Genomic DNA, 20,052 nt, shown 5'->3' on the forward strand with positions numbered 1-20,052 from the left:
GACAGTTAACGCGAGGACATAAACTGCCAAGGTTTACTGTGTACGTTTGAAAACGCGATAACTCCTGTATGTTAACGAGTGGAAACCTCACCATGGCGCGGATTATCTTATATTTGCCTGTAGAGAGTGAGACGCGTCCGATGCCGAGCTCGCCCCGCGCCTCTCTAATCCACACAACAATGTTCAAGACCGTCCTTTGCGAACGCTCCAATGATAAAAATTTATTAACTATCGTTAAAGCCCCGGCGGTTTTATGGCGACTATACACATAAAGCCCGCGGTACATGCACTAACATAAATCCTAACCGAAGTCTATTAGTCGCACTCGCAGAGAACGATGCGCACGAGTTTTACTGGTATCGCTAGAGTGATACCCAAGTATACGAATGTTTATTAATGTTTACGTTTAAAACTGTAAAGCTAAATTGAATTACAGACACCGTTGATCATTTATTTAAATGTAAAACTTTTAGTATGCTCAATAATATACGATTCGAATCCAATTTGTAGTATAAATGCCTGCGATTTACATTTTTAGTATAATGGGAATACACTAGAATAGCGTAGAGACGGGCATGTTTTGTGATAATCGCAACAGATAGGACAGGAATATCAAGCCTACTACTATATTATGATAAACACTACATAAATATGTACAAGATAGTTTGCATAATATCCAAGTGTCCTATATTTATAACATTTCAATATGTATTATATTTTGTGCGTTTTGCGATGTGCAAATAAGTATGTAGAATACCTACATAAACTGATAATGGTCTAAAGATTTTGATTGAAAGAACTGATGATGAGCACAGTTATATGATTTCTAGAATTATCCAATTTTGTTCGATTATTACATTTAATATGAAGCATAAATGACACTATACTAGTAAGAATTTATTGGTAGTTTCGAATGGGATTATGGCTGAATCGTGTATTTATTTCTGACATTATAATAAATCGCAAGTTACTACAATGATTCTGAATGGCATATTTAATGCTGCAATGAAAGCGATCATGTCATTAGAAAAAAGTAAATAAAGAGTTAGGAATAAAGGAAAAAGTAAGTACAGCAACGAAAAGTACGTAAACATCTTCTATATGCACAAAACACATTTACTTATTTCAAAGAGTTCTTCTTTAGTTTAGACGCCATAGATGGTCTAGCTTGTTGGTTTCTGATTGATAATAAGTAGCTAGATGGCGCAGTGTGAATTACCCTACCTTATTATTATTTTTAACTATACTAAATTTTCTTGATTATGTTATATGGAAAACCTTATTTAATATCAATATTACCTGCTACAACACGGTTTCGATTTGAAAAGTTCATGGAGAAGTCAAAACAAATCTCCATACCATAATCCAAACGATCACAAGCGTTTACATATAACTTGACAATTTTAATAACATTAGCACGTACCTCGACAAATCCTCCTCTTTCGCGCACAAGCAAATACAGCCTGTATAGATCTAGCGGCTGTTTGGAAATGGTTGGGCAGGATGCGATAGGTGTCCGCTTCTCCTCCATGAAAGAGAGTAGCCGCTCGACCCAGCCGCGCCGCTCCGGTGCGTCGTCCATCTCGTACAACTTGCCCAGCGAGTCCGACTTCTGGCACAGACACACTTCATCATACATCCGCATTATATATATAGAGTGGTAATGATAACAATTTATATTATAGTTAAGGCACCACATTGCCACATTGTAATATATTAAAGTACATATGAGACACGATAGCTATTGGACAATTTTTATTTCTGTTATTTAATTTTTAAAACTTCTGCTCTGTAGATATTATGATATAGCCAAATCTGTCCCCCAGGTTCTTCAGTCTCCTAATATCATTTGTCATATTGTCTCTCATATATGTATTTAAATAAATCACAAATACGAATATATAGCGCAGCGGTATCGGCAACGTGACTATAATTAAGTATATAATATAACCATAGATACAGCTGCCGCATAATACTCTATCTATAAGAAAACTATAAGTACATGCCATACTTTTTCTACTTACTGTACTGTTAATAGGATCATTGGAGGAATAAATAGAAGCACCATTTGAAACTACAATAATACGTGAACGTGTGTGTGAGCATGATATTTGTGATGAACGGTATATTAGTACCAAGCTCTATGAAAATCACGTAAATTTTATAAAATAGTAATTAAATACATACACGATTTGGCAACTCATTTTCAAATTATCTGTATACACAAACAAAGAATAGAATAACGCAAATACATATATTATAAGAATGATTTTCGCACATTCCTTTTATGTGAATCTTAATTTTTATGATATATAAAATGTCTCTACTTTCGCTTAAAAATTAATAGAAACAGCATTACTACTGCAGTTAAATGTTTCCATATTTACACTTAAATACCTGAGAAGCCTATTAAGTGGTTTTATTTTGCACTAACAAAGTGGACAAAGTAAGATATAAAGAAGAATCACCGACTTACTCTACCTACCCTGTAAAGGATTACAATCTGTATATGCGTGTATCTTGTATTGTTTTGTTTATGTATTAATAGTATTGTTTGTGTATTAATTTGTCAACAAATGGTGCTCTATCGGATTAAAGCTCTTCAGATCTGGTCAAGTATATCATAGCGACACAGCAACAAATATTACAGTAGCATGCTTTTTATGCTGTCTAGCAATATGATATAATAACTGTAAATACATATGTCACTTTATGATGCAGGCGTTTGTGTACAAATAAACGAGTAATAAATCAAGCATATGTTGAAGATTTTAGAAATACTATAAACCAAGTGTCATTTTCCTTCGTTGAAAAATGGATAAAGGAATAATACTGGCTATGTTAGTATGTACTAAAATAATACTAAGTTTTGAAACAATAATAATAGTTACTTAATATTAATGATTATATTAGAATAGTAGTGTTACAATAGTAAATATAATTTACTTATAGTAAATTGCGGCTGCCGGATTATCTACGTACTTTCGTTTGTTTAATTTTAGTGTGATTGTTTTTACTGACTCAACTGACAGATGACAAATCAGTCTGTCTGTGTTTTCTGTAGAACTTTTGCATAATAAAGAAACTAAGTAATTTGGTAATAAGCAGAGTTTTTTTATGTATCTATCAATACCATTTAACAGTGGATCCTCGGCAAATATCACCACCAGCCATACCCATAAATTTAATTTAAATATCACTACATTTCGCAGACAATTTTTTATTGCTAGATAAGCAATAAAAAATTGTGAAAGTTCACTAACTAAAAAAGATATTATCAGTATTGTCCTTTATCGGGGCTAACACTTCATGGGTTGATTACATATTAAAGTAGAACAGATATTATATATACCGACATTATAATTCAACGTATTTTTTAAAAAATAAATAAATATCCCTACAATTATAAAAAAGTTATATAAGTCATTCAAATCTACTAATTGTACAGTATCTTTACTACTAGATTAATATTATTATCCAATAGAATATAAAATTTATGTTCTAATTAAACTCAAAGCATAGGCCAACACCAGAAAGAAAAAGTATAGCAGACAGCGTAAAATATTCATAATACTTTTTTACTTCAAGCACTCTCAAGCTAACGGAATCAGTAATGACAAGATGTTTTGTGTAGTCAATTTCCTAAGATATAAACTACAATGTATGCAAATATACTAAAAACAAATCAATCACATATCATTGAACGCAGAAGGAAGATGACATCCATGCAATATCAAAAAGTTTATTATGTGAAAATTAATCGAATTGAGCGCTACACATGCTTAATGATTTTGAACTTGATATAAACCTTTGATCTGTAGGACTCCGGCGGTATGTGACTGTTAAATACCTGAAATACATGATAACATTGCAATGCTTCCCTCTCACTCTAGCACAATTACAAATACATACAAGTGTAAAGGAGAGATGTAAACCAACATTAGGTATCACTAGACGATTACAAACGTGTATTACAAATGAATTACTCATCATTTTGCATTTTATTACTGATAATAGTAGTATCTGTCAAACACTATCAGTTCCCACATATAGTGTTGTTAGAAATTTAAATTAAATGGCGTTAATTCTTATTTTCTACAAATTAAAAAATACATGCAAACGTCTCTACAAAATATAACTTTACAACTCTCTGTAGCGTAGAATTTTGTTATTTCTATATATATATTGCCAAATATATGCAAAAAAAACGAAAACCGGTAGTTATAATATAAACCTTTTTTCTTTTGATACCTAATGTATGACAGATACGAAAAAATATTGATCAAATGCAAATTGCTGAGTACACGTATAATGTAGTTATTGTGAATATATAAGTCTATACAGTGATGACATTAAAAAATAAGCTTTGTTTAACACATTTATGTTGCGAACAATAAGCCATGACCCTTGCTGTCTGCGACCGACCATGACCCGACTGATCGGTGCTGATAATAACAATCAATACATTGAATTTATATCTATAGTTATAGATGTGAAGCATTTTGTAGGCCTGAACAAACAAGGGACGAGGAGTACTTCTATGTGGTTCCAAATATACTTTATGGTAACATTGCATTGGTGGATTTAAATTAAAAGAAAAAGACATAGGTCATTTCTTCTAATCGCATGCTTATTCTTTAGACTAATCTTGAAAATGTTACAGACAACAGACTAAAACAAGAGCAGGATTAAGTATTACTTATAATATTTATCATAATATTTTTAATTCTGGATCTAATTTCAATATTAAGTAAATATTGCATATCGTTAGTATGCCTATTAGAAAAGTAATAAAAGGCGGTAAAAAGACTTCTTATATTCATTTTCACAATTCGAACATTTTAAATGTTCGAATTGTGAAATTTAAATCCAAATTGGCTTTAAGAAGTCGGTTTGTTCTCAAAGCCAATTTGGATTCTAGTAGTACAAGGGTAAAGGATTAATGTAAAAATAATGTACAAAATTATTCGAGTGTGCTTGATATCATTTAGCACGCTTAAATTGAACGAAATTGGAGAAGGGAAAGAACTAGGAATATCTCGTTTAATTTAAATCCAACTCAATGCACACGATCTAGTAGATGAATCCACACCCTCTATATACAAGGTCTGTACATACTTCGAACGGAGACAACAAAATTATGAATATGTATTATAACATGCAATCCCATATATTCTATAATGATGGACGAAAATTTATTCCTATGCAGAAGGCATCCTTTGTACTTGTAAGAAACGAAACGCGTTAATAAGTACCCCAAAAACATAACAATAATAATAGAAGATTCGCTTAGAGATGTGTTTTATAAAGTTATACAGGTATAGCAATCAGACAGGAATCTTAGAGCATTATGCCGTGTGATGTAAGTATAAGTAGTCAGATTCTAAGTACTTGAATATCAACTATCTATTCAATAGCAAGAAAAATGTCAAGAGTTAACACTACGTACAATAAAAGTGTAGCAATAAAATCATATTAACTTAAAATAAATACATTTTAGGTATCTATTTTGACAAGACTATAGATTGGATCTAAAATTTTTCGAAAAAAAAACTACGCGCAAATTAGTGGCAAAAAAATTAATTCAAATAACTTTAAATTACTCTTCTAATTATTCTATACTCAATAATAGGTTCCATCACACTTCAACGTTCGTCCTACAGTCGACAAACAATTGCAAAAATTATAATATAATCTTTACCCACTTAGACCCACAAAATTATCTATATACAAAGATCTGCTTCACTTTGAATGTAAGTAGTGCACACTTGTGTTCTTCCTGCTCTGACGGTCGGGCGGAGGGAGAGATGAATAAATGGAAAGACGGAGAAATGGAGGTAAGTGCATGGACTGACCGGGCAGAGGAAGAGACGGAGGGATGGTGGAATGTGGATAAACTGACCGGGCTGGGCGGCGGGCGCGGCCATGAGGGCGATGCGTCGTAGTCATCGTGCAGCGAAGAGTGCGAGCCGGCGCCGGGCGAGGGCGACGGCGCTGCGCTGCCCGCGCCGTAATCCTTGCGCGCCGCCTTCGCAGTCCCGCACGCCTCCTCGCCAGACGCTGGAAACAACAACCATACAACGTTACCTAAAGGATCTTTCAAAACATTACAATACGAGAAACAATAAGTAAACTACTTCTTCTTAATCATCTTCACATCTTGCAGTTATCCAGGGTTGGCCTTCCTAATCATTACGCTCGTAAGTCATCGTCATTTAACATGCTCGTTTCAGAATTTATGCTAAAGTGTAACTCCATTTCCCAACAAAGCATACGAATTTCAGTAGTGTGTACTTTCTTCGTAGGTAACAAGTTTACCGAGGTACATAATTAGTTTTATCTCGTGTACTTATAGGAAAATAAGTCGACTAGATAGAGATCTGATCGACATTTCTATTTTTAGAAATGTTCAGCAAAATACAATAAATAGACTTTATTAGATGAATTTAAAATAAAATAGATGTAGTTTTAATTATATAGGTAAATAGAATTAAATGTATTATTGTAGTGCCAGGAGGGTAATTAGGCAAAAAATATACCTGTAATTTTGTCTATAGTATGAATATAAAGAGTTTGGAGACCATATAGAGAAAATTAATTAATGTTAGATCCAGGCGACTATTACATGTAGAACAGTTAATTATAATAATCGCGTGTGAAAATAAAAACTAAATCGTTCTTACATGGGCAATGTTAAGAGCAATAATTGCTCTGCATGCTTTGGTGCCAAAGATACAATAAAGAATTTAGGTGAAATTTTTATTTATTTAATAGAGCAACCAACAACATATTGATATTGGTGATTTGTTGTTACATTTGGTAATACAAAGTAAAAGTAGTAAATTAATTAAATAGTCCTTAATGAATACAGAAGACTTAACAGAAAGTACAAAAAGGAAAAATTTATTCTTTTTTTTTTAAAGATACTAATACAAGCAACAGTTTGTTTCATAAGATGTGATAACATTGAAAGTTGTTTTATACCATGATGTTGATAAACAAGCCTACAAAATACCAGAGGTGTCAATTGCGCGTGCCGACCCTTAAGAAACCTTAATATGTACAACCTTCTTGGTGCTGTATTCTGCTAAAACTGGGCTGCAAAATTTTGAAATGGTAACTAACTGTATAGAACGGTCGACTACTGCAACAGCGCTCTCTGCTTTACCGCGCTCTCTGCTTTACCGGACGCTTGTCTGATCCGTATCGATAGAAGAGAAGTTTAGTCTCACCTGCGGAGGCGTTGCTGAACGTGGCTGGCCTCAACGAGGGGCGCACTCGTCACACCATTGTATTTAGTAATTTTTATAATATAAATATCTCGTCCGACAGAAGAGAACGCTCGTTCGATAGAAAAGAACTACGCTCCAATAGAAGAGAAGTTGAGTCTCACCTGCGGAGGCGTTGCTGAGCGTGCTCTGCTGGCTGCCCTCGTCGAGCGGCGCGCCGTCGGGCCCGGTGGTGACGAGCGCGGTGGCGGGCGCGGCGGGCCCGTTGTCGTGCGGCTCGCCCGGCGCCGTCGGCGGCGGCATCACGCCCTCCCCGCCCGCGCCGCCCACTCCGCCCGGCGGGCCCATGTGCCGTCCCTGCTGCTACAAACATTCATTGCAATATATTCATATGCTTCATATTTAAACGACTCGTGACGGCCGATCCAATGATATTGGACTGCAAAAATTTATGCTCTCCGAGTTCGTGTACACTAGAGACGTGTAAATTTTATATTACGTGGTCATTCAAAGGGCTACCTGGCTTTGTTATGGATTCATTCGGATTATTCTGATAAGGACCGAGTAAAAATTATTGAGTTTGCTAACAATATTGAAATTAGACACCAGAGCTACCTGCAGCTACGATCTGATGGACAGCAATGAGTGTAAAAAGATACGATGGTGAATCCTAGTTTGCCATTTTTTGTTATTGCTATACGGACTAATATATATACACACAGAGACAAGGCTATTTTGAAATACAAACCAAAGATTAGACCTAAAGAAGTATACCTTGAGTGGCGGATAGTGCTGCGGTGGATGTGGCGGCGGAGGGCGGTATCCTGCGTACTGGTAAGGATGATGGTTCCTAGGTGGGTAGCCGTAGGACTGCGGCGCATATGGAGACGCTTTGTACGGCGTGTGATGCCCATAGGGCTGAGCCACCATGGCGCTGGCACCGGGCGGCACTGGCCCGGGCGCGGGGCCCGGTGCTGCGCCCCGCGGTGCGCCTCCGCTGCCGTCTGACAGCGATGACGATGTTCGCGGCGGCATCGTTACGTTCTGTGTACCTGTAAACAACATACACATTTAACATTAACACATAATATGAAACTGATATCATAAATACATTCACGTCTTTGAAAGCATTTTACAGGAGACAAATTATGCTGTTATTATCTTATTTCTTTTTATATTTCCTTAGTATAAAGTATGAATTGAAATTTAGATATACTTGATTGATGTCGTTGTCGTTGTAGTTGCAACATTTCTTATACTAAACAATACAAATCTGCAGATAGAATGTAGAACAAATAACCTTAGGCTTGCATCAAACGTGAGCAGGGGGAGGAGAGACGTACCCGATCACTCTCGTTTTCTAGAGGCACGTGAGCGGCATGCACCGCTAGCCTGCGAATTCTCGCTGCACTTTATTGCATCCGTATATGTGCATACGACATGCACGCAACGCATTGACCGAGGCCGAGATATAGCTGTCTGTGATTTGCGACGTCGAAAGTGGTATTGCAACTTTTATGTGGGTCGATTTGGGCTCGGTTATAGTTATGTGAGATCAAGTGCATATTAGTAATGTTGTCTAATAACGCACCTCTTTATGGAGGACATCAGCAGTTAATATTTGTCGTAACGTTCATCGAATTCAGTGAGCGTAAAATTTTAATGCCTCCTAAGTAAATAAAAATCGTAAAGTGGGAGGGTCGTCGTTTTAATCTCATCAGTTGCCTATTATCGGGCCATTATATTGTGTCGGTGCGATCAGACTGTCGACAGACAGCGGGGCGCCGGTGAATCATAGATAACAGAGCATATACCATACGCGCCCACCTATACACAACTATTTGTTTACGGCGACCTTTAATGAGTGTAGAGCAACGGTAATGGGGTCGCGTCTCGCCGGCCGGCAATCAACCACCGCTCATAAAAATAGCACGCCTATTCGGTGTTAAATTGATATAAGATAGACTTGCACTTGACCGCATTCCCAGTAAATCGATTATTTAGAATTACATAAGCTTTATTGGCCAGTCAGAAATTACTTAGCGGCAGGTTTTCATTGAACAATAACGAAATTCTAAACACAACAAAGCGACGTGACCGAACATGCGATTTGCTTAATTACACAACAAAGCTTCATTTTATATTAACTTATTCGTTTGCTCGTTATCAATGCCTACATATCACTATCAGGCTTTATTATAAAGATATCGTAATTGCTCGTTGTTAGGCAACGGCGAGTCTGCGGCAGTCGGCATGCGATTCTGGTCATGGCGCAGAACCAGCTCGTTCAAGGGCAGTGCCCGTCACCGCCAAGCTCTTGTGTACCTCCAAACCGAGGTCTTTACTTTCCCACATCAACATTTGAATGCTAACTTATGCAATGTATTCTTGTACTTAATATAAAAGGGTTTATTATGCTCAATTTAGTTTTTAATAAATATAAATTTCTAAAATAAAAAAGTTTCAATTAATAAGGAAGAATATGCTTTCGTCGCATCAAAATCTACAGTCACATAAAACTATTCTATCTACTCAATATATAACAAAAAATCATATCTTAGTGTTAATGCATTAATTCCTATTATTCATATGTTCTTGTTGGATGTCGACAGATAAATAGACTACATATATTTATGGAATAAAAATATTATATACCTACCTATACATTGAAATCACAACCGCTAAATAACGCTAATTAGTGGGTATTTAAACTGAAATACCATGATTGTGAAAACATCGAACAATTAATATTTAGGATTACCTGGAATAAGAAGCTAAATCCGAGAAATTAGAAAAGTTTGTTTCTTAATTAGTCTAGAAGTGATTTCAGAAACCTTTATATTTATCAAAAACTATTTCCCAATAAACTTTCATTGACGTCTATAGTTATTAGACTTTAAACTACAAATACATATCTGCCAATTTTCATCAGACTGTTTAGAAGTGCATAACGGACATGAAATACTCCAAAGCGGACAGAGAAAATAATCTCTTTCTCATTTCCAATATTCATAACGATAATAAATATTAAATCATACACTAAGCCATTGGAAGGACTAACTAAGGATAGGACTACTACTAAGCTACTAAATATTTATTCTAGGAAGTTGTTACTTCATGAGACAATAGCTGTATGAAACATACATAAAACAACTTTTATTCTATGTGTTACAGCCGCTCAAATATTACTTTAAAATGTAACTTTGTTATCGTACAAGTATTATTATTAATATGAGAATAAATTTATTTACCATTACGCATTCAATGTTATAAATGAGTGTATTATTGTACCATGCACAATTTAAACAGAGACGTGTGTAATAGATTATATACAACTTTAAATAAATATAAATTTAAAATATTAATATAATATAAAAAATCTCTAAAATACATTTTTACAGTATTATCCATACACTAGTCTGCAACGCCTTTGTCCGGAAGCTTAACGAATCATAAACTTTTTGTACATTTCAATTTCGCATATCATATATTTACATGATTTAACTAAATCCGCTCAGTCTGTATGTTATAAACTACACATTGCAACGGTCCTGAAGCTATCTGCGGGTAACCGCGTAAGGCCCGTAACAAGTCAAACACATTCCACGCATGCGACTGTACGCCTACACCGCAACCAAGCCCGCACCGCAGAGTATGTACTCAATTGATAACCGGCAACGAGCCACGGTTTACAGTTTATAGGCGGCTGAAGGCCAAGAACTCAAGCAGGAGCCTGATGAATACAACTTTAGTCTAAGTCAGAGCATTGGAAATTTCTATAGTTTTTTTTGTATTAGACAAAAAGACTTTTTTTCATAATATTCAATATACCTCAATCTATGCCTTAATTATAATTCATAGACCTTCTCGATGTGATTATTTGTTTATTGTTTCGCAATTACAAACCATAAGAGGAAGTATTGATAATATCAAGTAAACTTACATAAGTAATATTTAAATAGGTTAAGAACTATCGTATTAAAATTGTTTGTATTGGCAAAACCCAGAGTCACGAACACTACCCACGCCGTCGTTACTGCGCTGACGCCGAGCACCCAACCGGTGTCATTATTGGATTCCAACTAGTAGAGCTGCTGGTATACATGTAACTTAGCTTCAATATAATACCTAACAGTCTACCACGGATGGTCAGCATGATTTAAATACACTTTATTCCGATAGGAATTACAAGAAATCCTTTGGTAACGAAAGCCTGCATAAGAAACTAATAAATATTTAAAGAACCAAACATCTATAGCCCCAATTTTTTAGATTTGATACAATCATAAAAGACGAAGGCTGATAACATGACACAGCCCTATTTATACAACCAAAAACATTACCACGAATGATCTAACCATAGAGTATAAACAGCGCACAGACAATGGCGTTAACAAGAGCGGCCTAGTTGAGACAAAACGGTGGCGTCACGAAGACGGCCGTGTTTGGCGACCCATTTACTCTGATGGCAGAGACGCTAATAATGTTGCTAAGTTTGCGATCCCGAAATAATTTACAAGATTTAAAATACTAAGGTAAAAATGAAACACACACTATTATTTGTAGTGTATACATAAGTGCGATGATAAATCCGGAGGTCTCATTATACACACAATTACCACATTTTTTTGTGTAATGATGACTTGATGATGATGAAGTTCTTTATTGAGGTAAGAGAGTGATGAGGCTATTATTTTAATCAAAAATTGTGTGTAGAAGTATGTTGTTAGAAATGCTGACACAACATTGTAAGTAGAAGTGTTTTTTTTGTCTACTGGCTGAAACTTCAACTCGCTGAGTAACTTGAACTAAATTCTCTCAGTGGAGAGCTAGTCTCCTCTTGCGAAGTCGTTCCATATACAGAGCAGATAACAATTAGGTGATCTTGTGATTATTTACATGGTTGTTTAGATCACGTGATGTAAGTTTAAGCATACTAAATCAAGATAAACATGACTCATGTGTTTAGAACAGATTCTAATAATTAATCTATTGAACAACTATCAAACGCACATTTATAATTTCAATAAAATGCATTCATTATAGAGGATGTAACATTAAACCTACGGAATATTAGAAAGCAATATGAGAGCACATTTTTGAAAATCTGCAATACTGTTAAAGAAAAATTGCATTCTTCCTTTAAAATCTTTATTCATATAAAGATTTCATGTGAAAAACGTAAAGCATTATTTCTTTTTAGATAACTTTATGATCAGTACAGACTATAAATCTAAAAAAGGAAGGCAAATAATAGCTGATATAGAAAAAATATAGCTTACATTATTGAGCGTCGTACAAAAATAATGATTTGTGATTTACAGGTCTGTAGATTCAACTTAAATCTTTATGAAGTCATTTGAGATGTTAGATATGGTCAGTTTTTTCGAATATGTGTGTAAGTAACATCTATATTGGAGATATGTGGATACAAACAATATTGGAGTTCGTTTCAGATGAGTGTACAATTGTGTGATACTATAGTACATAACCTGTAGGGTGGGGACGTAGTCTTGAATGCATATACATATATATACATAGTACAATACAAGACTAGCAAGTCTGAGCAAGGTCGGGGAAAGAATGTCCGCACCATTAGCCGAGGGGGCAGACAGGAACGGGGTGAATGGGCTGTCGAACCCTCCGCCGACCTTGACTCGTCGAGATTTATCACTTTTCCGGGGTAATCTGAATACAATTAGACGATGGGCAGTCGGGACCGCAGCCCTGCAACAGGTCGTTGTTTCAAGTACGTTTTCTTTACGCCACAGTTGAGGTTGATTGATCGTACTCAGTTGATGAATTGTGTTCCTTTTATGTACTAATTTATCACAAGCCTTATTTGTATTTATTTTATAATAAAGAAGTTTATAGTAAATTGAAAGTGTTCTATTTCAACGTGGCTTATGGCTTAAGCATGTGAAATGCGAGTAGATATAATAACTGTTAGGAAACAACGAAAGAAGAAAACGCACTACGCTGATCTTAAACAATAGGATGAAGGCAATGATCTAAATAGTATATTTTATAAAAAAAACCGTCTTATACAATAATCAAAACAGCAAACAATACTTGGCTGGGTGATAACAACTGTAGTATACGTATGTAAAAGAAAATCGAGAATAGAATGAATGCAAGCCATACTTGGCTGGGTGATAACAACTGTAGTATACGTATGTAAAAGAAAATCGAGAATAGAATGAATGCAAGCCAATAATGACGGGTGACTGTAGATCATAAATAATAATAACGACCTCATCGATCCTGCAAAAAAAGCATTCAAAACAAACCACGACAGATCGTTTACGTGAAAACGATCAAAACAAACATTATGGCGGGATCGGGGCAAAAAGCGTTTTGTTTCTTTTTTTCGTAAATCAGAGGTCGTTGGCCTTGCCAAGGACGCGAGGCACGTGGCTGCACATAGAGGCATTTTGTGTGACAACAAATGCACACACCTGCCACTGTATACATAATCCCCGTTTTCGTTTTTGTAATGTGGTTCGTGATCGCGCATAATAAGAGCAGGTGCAGTCATGCCAAGAGTGCTTAGTGAAGATTATTATCAAGTTGAAGCTAATTTACGAGCATAATCACCAAACCACTAAAAGTCAATTTCATTCCGTGTGTAGGTTTTGTCATCAATATGTGTGTATTAATAAATTGTATAAAATTTATTGTAAAAAGCATGTAAGAAACTATAAGCGAAAAGCATAATTTTATGTACTTCATACTACAGTATACTTAGCACTAAATAGAAATACGATAAATCTGCTAAGTAAGCGGTATTTACAAGGTAGCCAAAACAATACATACACGTGTAAAGTAATAAGCTACAGCCCAAACGAGGAGCTAAATGCGGGAACAGAATCCAACATACAATGCAATAGATTACAAATTAATAAGGTTTTTACAGTTCTGAAATAAGAATTTGTAATGTACTACATTCTGATTAGAGCTAATCTATAACTACATGAGACTTGCAAGTGAAAAAATCCTGAAGAGTACGATTGCATTCCTCGATGGTCGCCTTATCTTAGTTGATGACATTCCAAGCGCTCGCCAGCCGATACGCACGACGGCAGACTGCGAAACGCTTTTAGTGCCCGTATATTGTACAAGCAGAACAGAACTGAAATTACTACTTTAAAATTCAACAGTTAAAGTACAAATTTCTTCAACGCGGCTAATATACAGCACGCGCAAAGGAAACCTTATTGGACTAAAATTAAAGTCATTTTCGAAAGTCACGTTGTATGCGGGCTTCAAACAATACGCAATTCACCTTCGAACGCGTCGGGTTGCGGTATTGCGGCTTCATTGTGTTAAAATAACGATGGAAGTTGGATTGGAAACGAGCACTACACAATACAGTCGATAAACATAAGTATATTTTTTATTTAAGTACTTATCGAAAAAAACACATACTTAGGTAGGTTTCAATTTTATTTGGGTAGGTACAATAAAATTGCCCATTTCGTTAATAAAGATAGTCATTAAATGCATCAACATAAAACAAGAATAATTTATTTATTCTTGTTTTCCTGAAATATCGATTCTGTTTATGCCTGCATTTTAAAATTGAAATGATACTATAGGTAAGAAAATTGCTACATTTTGTATCCGTTGAGGATACAAAATGTAGCAATTTTCTTTCTCAGGAATACAAAGTTCGCTGGATACATTTATACATGTTTAAGACCACCATCACTTCTTAAAAACGTTAATTGAATGTAACCAGTACTGTGATACAAAATGCAGATTGTAGCAACCTGAATTTTTTTAAACAAAACCTGCCCAAGAAAAAGTGTTATTCTACATGTTTTATGTTTACTATTTAGTTATTTGCAAATTGTTCTGTCGTGCTGTCGGTGGCACATCCCGCGACCTGTATGGTCCTGCCGGCTAACTGGTCATCGATCAATACTTCTGCGCGCAGTAATCGGTGGTCGCCACTACTAATATTCACATGTACATATACTATTTAAATTACAATGCACCAATAACTCTTGTCATGGTAAATGGTTCAACGACAGTTTCATTTGTACATCATTTTAATTGGTATTTTCTGCTACTTTATCGTTAATTGTTTTCTATCTAATTGTTATAAAAATATTCAGAACTTTACGTAAACGCTGTTATGACTTGAATTTGCTAATAAGAGAAAAGCCATATACAATTATTCAAATAATCTATAAATATATTGATTATGATAAATTTATACAGAGAGTCAAGAAAATAAGTATTTAATGTATTTACGGTATCATAATCATTAAATGGCACAAGTGGTAAGAACTCTACAAGACCATATTGTTAAATGTTGAATGAAAGTATATTTTATATGTAATTATATCTTAGTAGTCAATAAACCATTTATAATATCGCTTCCCTCCGTAAGTACCTATTATATGCGTCGACAGATACTAAACTAACTTGTGATTTACAGATTTGCTATTTCCATAAGTATTATCTATATGCAATTAGAAATAAACAACGAAACATTTAATAAAACATAAGTAATTACTTAACATTAACGAAATAGCAATAAAAATGTTTGAGTGTTAATAACAAACGCTATTCTTATAGACAATTCAATTATATTATCAGTACTAACTCAACGTTTGTTCCAATCAGAAATATTGAGATTATTTCGTTGCTTATATTTTTCCTAGTAGTTGGTCTTAAAATTTCTAACTCCTCGCTTCACATATTCACATCGTGTTTGTCGAGAGTCAAGAAGTCCGACGAGCCGAACGGTTGACGTCATACAGTCATGTTCGCCTCCCACCAGCCGGCCGGGCAGTCGCCAGTATTTCGTGACGGCGTTGTACATAGCCGCGGCAATTCTCCTCGCTGTCAGCTTTCGAAAAAGGCATGCAGCATTGGAAGTGGAATAAGTGGTTTGGACTGGAGCGAAGGCGGCTCGCGGTGACGGCTTATTGCGGTCATATAACCGGTATTCGAATGCGGCGGCAGTCGCTCGGCCACTCCACAACTTATACAGGCGATGTTTTGAGAAAGCCGCGCTCGGCGTCGGCTTCGCCGGCGTTAACAAAACATGACGCCTTTGCGATCTCTGTTCGTTACAGCCGGTTTAAGTCAAATTGCTTTTTAAGGCATATCGAAACGAAGTGGTTGCTTTTGATACGCACAAACAACGAAAGCGGAAATCGTTAATGTTACATGTCGCATGTAAGGGGTATGAATAAACAATGAATAAAAAGTTTTGTTCCAACAATCATTAGTAATGTACTCATTTCTTGTAATAATAAGTGTATTTACAACTACAAAAATATAATAAAGGATAAAAATCTATTTTGTTTGTAATGAAAAACCTCCTCTAATACTTATCAAATTTTAAAAATTCTTTCACAAGAGTACATTCATAGAGATACATAAAGTATACCTCCTTATTCTTATTCTCAACTAAAAACATTGTATTTCATTTATTTAAAAGACTGTACAGTACAATGATATATGAATATAGAAACTGGGGAGAAACTTAAGTAATTATTAATATAATTATAACTTATATGTGATTTTATGAATCAAAGTGAAAATGTACACATTATTATTTTTGTAATGTATGAATGAAGCTTACGTAATGTCTTTATCAATGAGTAGTGAATTGTTTCCGGGAAAATGATCATCAGGCCAATACTATATTATATACCTAAATTCTTAAATAATTAAAACTAAGAATATTCAATGCAATATGGATATTGATTGAAAAGAAATTTTGGTAAAAACTATATAATTATGTTCGCATTATTGAACCTATAATTAAGTACAAGATTGATCCGTGATAACATTTATCTTCTGACTCATAGACAACAAATATGATAAAACTAGTAATATAAGTAGATAATTGTTTATTACTTGCCATTACTCTACTTATGGAAGCAGTCAATTATATACATAGGCGTATAATACGTAGATAGAGCACTTCATTGGTAGATATTGTATAAAAACAATACAATATCTACCAATGAAGAAAAGTAAAAACAACTTTTCTTGTAATGATGACACCGTAAAGGTAAAGAAATTGATAATTATGCATAAATATATAATTTTTTTATTTGGAAGTTTTGTATTCTGTGAAAGAGCTAAAAGTTTGGTTTTTTAAATATGATACCAATTTCATAAACAATAAGCTGCTGCCCGCGGTTTCACCTGCATGATATTTGTAGTCTATATGTTTATGGTCTATTCTGGCTTTCGTTTGTCTGTCTGAACGTTTTCTGTATCAAATTAGTTGGTAGAAAAAATTGAGTAAATTCCAAGAAAAGTATCAGCAGAAAGTGTATCTGTCGTTTAAATCTCAGATAAACTTGTAGATATCGTGGAGTAACTTTACATAAAATAATCGTAGATTTTCGATTTCAAGCACTGAAACGTTCCTGACGTACGTCCCCTTAAGGGTGTAAATAACCTTATCCTATATAGGTTATGTAAGATTGCCTTATGAAAACAAATGAGGAAAGATGATATATAAGTTATAACAGGTGGATGAACTTATCAAGGTCAATCAATATGAATGAATGAAAGTAGATAATAGGTAGAAAAATTGTTTATTTCTTTTGCGAATCTTTTATGATCGAATATTATCAATCCTAATTGAATATTTTGGATTTATTTAGTTTATGTTCATTGACGATGACGATTCATAAGGCTAAGAGACAGAATGTAATGTGTTGGTAATTTTTGTATTTACGTTTTTGCTACGGGACTGTCAGTTAGAGACTGACGATATAAGGTCCGGCACATAAGGGTGACGCGTCGCACCGAGCTCCGGGGTGGCAAGTCCTGTTTTGCGTGTTCGCCTCGACGGTGCGGCGGGGGTAAGTTTTTCACGAGACCCTATATACCGCGACCACCCCGACTCGTACATAAGGTGGGCGGGCCGGGGTGGTTCGCGCCCGCAAAAGGGGCAAAATACGGCGTACTCTGGGCGCCCGTTCTATGTGGGTCAATGTCGGGAAAGCCCGTGTCTACCGGTGACGGAGTATGCACAACGAATCTGATCAACACGCCCGTGACCAAACAAAGGAACCGGCGAAAACCGCACAAGAATACATTAAGCCCTTATCGTTAGGGAGATAAGGTTCAAATTTAAACGGCGAGTACAGGGCTAGTGGACGCACTTATCGCATCAGCTGTTAGGCAACGAGATGCGTTTGCAAAGCACATTTAACTTAGCAGTGCAGTCCAATATATTTTAATGTTTACGTAAAATAGAACGTATCACCAGTACAATAAGATAAATATATCCTGGGTTAAACCAGTGTACCAAGATCATTTATTTATGAATCTGAATCAAGATGTTAATCTAAATCAATTCATATGATTCTGTCATATTAATTAGAACTATTAACATTATAGACAAATTTTTGGTACCGGCAGCAGTTCTCAAGTTTTATCAGGAATGTAAATGATGAAATTGTTGAAATCCTCAACAGCATACTACTTATTTTAGCTTTCGATTAGCATTATTTTCTCATAGTGAAAAATTATAGTAAAATTTAAAATTTAATAACTTGGTAATGATGATTGACGAGTTAGATAATTACAGATTCATGATGATTGCTTTACTAATAAAAAAAATCAGTTAGTGATTTCATACGATTCCAAATATTTTGAAAAAGTTACCGAAACAAAAAGAATATGTTCTCCATTGAGAAGGATGTTCTCACGTTTATAATATTTTGATTATATTTTTCAAAATCACTATTATATTGTAAGTTAAGAAATGTAAACAGTTCCAAACTTGCCAAGCAATCAATTATATTTTTAGAGGGGATAAGAATTTACTAATAATTTTCAATATAGTATACATATATTTAACTTCTGGTTTTACAGAACATAAGTGAAAACTGTAATAACTAAAATAGTGGAAACATGCGGCGACCCCAAATATACTAAAAGCAAGAAAAATATAAGAAGTTTTTTAAACAAATCTTTAGAATTGAACTATATTCTTGATTACACTTTTAATATGTCATCGAGTTGAACTTTTTTTAACAGAAGTAAGCGTTCAAACTTACCGACAGCCGGTGACATGGATCGTGAGCCGCTGGAGCCGGTAGGGCTAGGTGTCGGCCTCAGGTGAGGTGTGGTAGCGCGTCCAGCGCCCCCGCTGCCGCCCGAATCATTGCTATTCTGACCGGTCAGATCCTGGAACAAATAAAATTAATGTTGAATTACGATACATATTCAGATAATGCTTTTAACACAGCGCAACCTGATGAACAGGTTACAATTTTATATTTTGTGTAAGATCCGCCTAGATAGTCTGATTGCTAGACGACATGTTGTTAGTTCTAGATGGGACGCGAAACGCTAAGGACGACTTATTGCTATTAATTACTACTCTCATTCATGAATCGGGTTCAAATTATTAGCTAAATTAATATCTACTTCATAGTAGGAGTTTGAAAAAACTATGGTGTTTACTCGCTGCACCATTAATGTTAAAAAACCTTAATGTTTTTGCCATAATAAATTTTATTTACCAATATAAAATTTATTTAAGATTACTAATGCCCATTGACAACGTGAATCGATCACAATTATTCGTATAAAAAATAATTACTATTGTCACAAATAGTTATTATCTATAATTTGGCATTTAATTGAATGCCAAATTATAGATAATAACATCGTTTAGAACTATTCACGGTATCCATTAACACTTGAGCTGACCAAACTATATTGATAAATTTGTTTTCCCTGTAGATCTTATTATTTTGGATTCTTGCATATAGCAAAACCTAACAAAATAGCTACATAAACGATAAGAATAGGTATCTTTATAGCTCACTAA

At 35.0% G+C, this 20,052-nt stretch overlaps 1 protein-coding gene across 1 annotated transcript in view; it reads right to left on the reverse strand.

Moving 5' to 3' along the window:
- LOC131846633 (trithorax group protein osa) overlaps positions 1–20,052 on the reverse strand; it is a 102,412-nt gene that overhangs the window by 11,102 nt on the left and 71,258 nt on the right. The window contains exons 5-10 of the mRNA XM_059195986.1: positions 19,274–19,403; positions 8,004–8,281; positions 7,394–7,592; positions 5,903–6,060; positions 3,809–3,850; positions 1,424–1,612 (exon numbers count right to left, since the gene is read on the reverse strand). Coding sequence (XP_059051969.1) covers positions 1,424–1,612; positions 3,809–3,850; positions 5,903–6,060; positions 7,394–7,592; positions 8,004–8,281; positions 19,274–19,403 — 996 coding nt within the window. The remainder of the gene's footprint in view (positions 1–1,423; positions 1,613–3,808; positions 3,851–5,902; positions 6,061–7,393; positions 7,593–8,003; positions 8,282–19,273; positions 19,404–20,052) is intronic.

Source organism: Achroia grisella, unplaced genomic scaffold, assembly GCF_030625045.1.
Source record: "Achroia grisella isolate CSIRO2021 unplaced genomic scaffold, CSIRO_AGI_Agris_v1 utg511, whole genome shotgun sequence".
Classification (NCBI taxonomy): domain Eukaryota; kingdom Metazoa; phylum Arthropoda; class Insecta; order Lepidoptera; family Pyralidae; genus Achroia; species Achroia grisella.